Below are 5,109 nucleotides of genomic sequence, written 5' to 3' on the forward strand. Positions count from 1 at the left end.
AGAAAATACATAGAAGAAGAAGGAATACATAGGACAAAGAGAAAACAAGAACCCTCGATGATCCACAGCGATAACAGAAAATTCTATTTGGGTTTTAGAAATAATATTTTGCCACATTATTTCACTTTGAAAATTAGCAGCCATCAATTTTGAAGATAATAATCATACATAAATCTATATGGATGTACAAATAAGCATTATGCTCTCTGACGACAGTTTTCCAATCAAGGGTGGCACTAGGGGCACACCTTCAACCACACCTCCAACCACACCCCCTCTCTCATTTGTTACAGTGCACCGGGCCCCACATGAGATTTTAAATTTTTAAAATCTCATGTGAAGCCTGGTGTACTGTAGCAAATAAGAGAGGAGGGTGGTTGGAGGTGTGGTTGGGGGTGTGCCCCTATCGTTTTCCTTCCATCAAAGCTTTTTCTTCTTTTTTTTAACAGAATTTTTTACCCTGTCAAACTCAACTTCATAGTTATTAAAATATAAGGACCAATCAGTCATCAAGTCGATAGTAAAGACATTTAAGGGCAGTAAATCTTCTCCTTTCTCCCCCTTCTCAATGAACCTTACCTTCTCCCAGCCCTTCTTTTTGTGCCACTGACTCTTGTTGAAACACAAGGAAAATGTACGGTCTACAATAAATTCAAAAAACTTTGAATTCTCCAAGTATCACTCATCTGCATGAAACCATAAACCAAGAGACAGCATTATTAAACTTTTAGCATAATTAATGTAATCTATTAAGCACCATATTTGGTAAAACTTAAGCATAATTCCATCGCATGTATCTCCGCTGCACCGGTTAAAACTGTGCATAGAAGAGTTAATGGAGTAATACAGAAGCACATACTTTTTTTATTGTTCCTCACTTGATACAGATTTTGAACTAGTCCAGGCACTCATTTCTCTCAAATCCCCTGTACATTGATACCTACGTTATATAGTTCCCGTCCACCTCCAAGCATATTAACACAAAGGTGAAAAAAGACGACAACAACAACAAAACAAAGAAAAAGGCGAAATCAAAACCCTTACGCTATTTACACAGCTCGACAGGCACCTCTTTAAACTCATTTACATTCACAAGTCTATACAAAACCAGCAATAACTTACAGTGTCATCTTTTCCTTCGTTTCAATTCCACCTGCACAGAACCACATTTGGGTTTCATTGAGCTTCCTTTTTACATTGCTAATACAATTACTCGTTCTTGTATAGTGAATAATTATGCTAAAACATATGTCCTGGTGAAGGGAATGTAAGCATATGGTTGAGAGCAAATGAAAGAGAAGTAAGTAGCTCTTGGTAGAAGTTAAAAGAACTGATGAAATATTGCAGGCACGCAAGGAAAAATAAATTTCTCCATTATCCAACACCGAGCATCTATTAATATTTGATAAGATCTTCCAACATTTCACTACTTTCTTTTTTGTTAGTTTCAACTTTCAACATTGTCTTATATTATCAAAACATATGATCATTTCCAAGTGAGAGTAGGCAATTTTTAGCTTGACTGACTCACAAGCTCAGCTCCTTAGATGAGCTTGTGAACAAATATATGACAAGATTTAACCAAGGCCCAGGTCTGTGGAACCGCCGTCCGCCCTGTTTCAACAGTTGGCCATGAATATCTTCCCTGATCATACAATGCAAATTATATTTGCTTCTATTAAAGATGTAGTTTGCGGATCACGCAAGATCAAGCTTAAATCTAAATCGGAAAAGTTTCAGGCAAATGCATCCAGTTCTATCAGATCTTAAACGATAAACTACAGACGATCACCTACCTGTGCACATATATGAACAAATTTTACCAGCAAAGCTGCATGTATATAGGAATAAAACAAAAGCTTACAATATTCCACTTAGAAAACATGTGTACCTTTAGTTCTGATTCTTCAGAGCCACCCTGAGAACCATCTCTCTTCTTTTCTTTGGCAGAAGAACAACTTTGACAGAAGAAATGTTCAACTTTCTTAGCTTCCTCAACTGTCATGTCTACGCAAGGTGGATGGTACCTGTGTAACAAAATGAAACATTTATTTTTCTTCTTCCTGAAGTTATTACTATTTGTAGCAAACCAAGTGTACTTTACGACTTCTGCTAAAACACATAAAAGCTAAAAAAACATAAAATCATACTTTACGATGGATGATAATATAAGAAAAGAACAAACAGGTTGATTAAAAATTTAATCAGTATGTAATCATCACCTATCTAAGCATCCCAATGGTAATAGACCGGATTTCTTTACATATTTACACCCGAGATCCTCCATGCCCCCCAAATCTTTGTTCCCAATTATCCTCCCAATCATATGAGGATTTACAATTCTAAGCCTCCAGTAGGTTGATGTTAGGTTTCAAACAATCTAAGGGTAAAACTGTTACACCCTTGTCTTCTTCCTCCTTGAGACGAAAACCAGAGAACATCCCAACAAAAATTTTAATGCTAGTTACTGCTAAATTTCTAACATATCAATGACTAGCTTCCCATCATACCTTCCCGATATCTATTTGGATCCAGCTCAGGGTCTGAAGCTGCTCCATATCAAGATCTCGATCCTCAGACACAGGCAGACATGATTGGATTCACGTAGCTTTTTTTATAGGATTAGGTCGTGGCATATTTGAATTTAATTAAACAGGGGTAAATTACACATTTAAAAAGTATTTCTCATCAACTTTCTAGGAAAAAAGAACACTACGATTTGATTCTTAACAGCAGAGAGACATAAGCTAATGATCTCCAATCTAATTTAGGAAGTAAAATGGAAAATACATTTATATAAACAGCAAGTTTACAAATACGGAAGATTTGGGGGGTAATATGTAAAAACATTCAAAATATGATATAGTGTTTTAGTCAATTAGAGAAGCATGATGGCTGAAAGATGAGTAACTGATATCGGAAGGAAACAAATCAAAGCAAGAGAAGACACAAGGACCTAAACAGTGTTGTAGACCTAGCAGCAAACCTAGTGCCTTCTAGCTTCTGCGACAAAATTGGATATCGCCTGTAGATGACTTATACTTGGTACCATATGACAATGCCATAAAATCTTTGGCCCATCTGTTATGATACTCCATAACTTAAACACTTTCTAATGTAATAATAGGTGATGTTATGTAATGTCAGAATATTAATAGAATACGTTAGTATATATTTATGCACACACACTTCTTTCTTATCTTATACCCTTTTGCAATCTTCAATATGTATTTTTTGTTATTATCTATCTCAATCTTATCATTAACAATTTGGGAATGCAAACACCTAGTCTGCATGTGAACCAAAAACAAAAGAAAAAAAAATAGCACTTACTTCTTAAAGATTTATATCGAGTTTACAAGATTCAATGTTATACAATAATTTAAAGAAACAATACTTATAAAGAGATGGGTACCATAATAAATTTCAGTTTCCATGTTCCAATATACCCTTTTTTTGGAAGGTTCATACAATCCCACAACTTGCAAGTAGATATTGCCCACAGCAGTTATTGGTTAATATCAGAGCACTGAGTTTGACCCGATGGCCCACATGGCATTTTACACATGAATGTCCAACATGACATCTTTTTACATCTAACACCATACGAAAATAATATTACCTACGCTGTTAGTGGTCAATGTGGAACAAGTCGTGTTTGACCCAACATATTACCCAGATACAATTTTTTGCATGTGAATCATGATAGATATGTTGCATGGGTACGAGTGCGGGCATCAGATACGGCAAATTTGTAGAAGGTAGCGTAGGGGGACACGGCTATATAACTACTTACACACACACACATATATTGAAATTAATAATTTATATGAGAACAAGGATGATAATTAAAACTCCTATAACAACTTTGTGTTTCTTTTATTATATGGATTATAAATTGGAAAATCACTTAGTTTTTTTATTTAAACATCCAAACAACCCTTCAAAATCATAATTTGGATATGAAGTATAGGATATATGTCCAAAAAGTGTATGACAAGTGTTTTAAATTAAAACACGTATTGTGTAATAGAGTACATGTCCGAATAAATGTATGCACGTATGCAAGGAGTGTCCAAGGAGTTTGGATACGGGTAAAGGTACGTGTCAAGTAGTCATACGGCTTTAGATTAGAAGTACCCAAGTAACATAGCATGTTAGCACTGTTATTCTTCATTTATGAGTTTATGAAGTAAGTTTATTATGCTTAGATCCATCAATCTTGCATTACTCGCTTCATTGCATGAACAAAATTTCTCTTCTAATACCTGCTTATTTAGACTAAACAATTAATTAGTTTCCAAGAAGGGGAGTCGTAAGGTCAGAGTTGTCGCCATGTGATGTGACATAGAGGTCATGGGTTCAAGTTGTGGAAATAGCCTCTTGCGAAAATGCAAGATGGGGCTACATAAAACATACCCAAAATGGTCCCACCCCATCCTGGAACTCGCACATAGTAGAAGCATCATGCACCTAGTTCCCTTTTTTTATAATTTATTAGTTTCCAATATTAGAAACTAATACTACTGATTGTGCCCTTTCCACACAAAAAAGGAAAAAAAGAAAAAAGCACAACCTAAAATATGTGCATTGGTTACAAAATAATTATCAACGGCTAAGATTCCCAGCTTCCCACCATATCATTAATCTTCTATTGCTTTGATCTCTACTATTAGACTTTTGAACAAATATCTAGTCATAAGATGATCAAACACCAAACTAAGACTTAAGATTGCCTTCTTAAATGCATCGACTGATGTATCCTTTTATGATGCTTGCCGCAAAACGATATGGTCTTATATACTTTACCACTTTTTGACCACTTTTGCTCTATATATCCCCAAACATGGCCAAGTATATCAGCCGATATGTTAGCCAATATATCCATTTTATATGGCTTGTCACAAAATAATATAGTTATGGAAAATTTCTTTAATGTTTTTAGCAAAACTATCAATCCTATGATGTTTTAAGCACAATCTTATAGGCTCTTTTCCCTTAGAAAGTTTCTAAGGTTTATTAGTGATCATAAATAAATATATTTTTTATATTTATGTATGTTTAGATTTCATTATGTTAAATAACATTTTAGGATATTATATTATATAC

General features: G+C 34.7%; 1 protein-coding gene across 2 annotated transcripts in view; it reads right to left on the reverse strand.

The window, feature by feature from the left end:
* Window positions 391-5,109, reverse strand: part of LOC109834075 (chromatin remodeling protein EBS-like) — a 9,502-nt gene continuing 4,783 nt past the window's right edge. The window contains exons 4-5 of one of the 2 annotated variants that reach the window (XM_020401973.1): window positions 1,892-2,027; window positions 391-686 (exon numbers count right to left, since the gene is read on the reverse strand). In XM_020401973.1, the coding sequence (XP_020257562.1) occupies window positions 642-686; window positions 1,892-2,027 (181 nt within the window). In that variant the 3' untranslated portion in view covers window positions 391-641. Of the gene's footprint in view, window positions 687-841; window positions 1,154-1,891; window positions 2,028-5,109 lie in introns of those variants that run through there. The other variant, XM_020401974.1, reaches the window with a different exon arrangement.

The sequence above is a fragment of the Asparagus officinalis genome, chromosome 3, assembly GCF_001876935.1.
Source record: "Asparagus officinalis chromosome 3, Aspof.V1, whole genome shotgun sequence".
NCBI lineage: Eukaryota > Viridiplantae > Streptophyta > Magnoliopsida > Asparagales > Asparagaceae > Asparagus > Asparagus officinalis.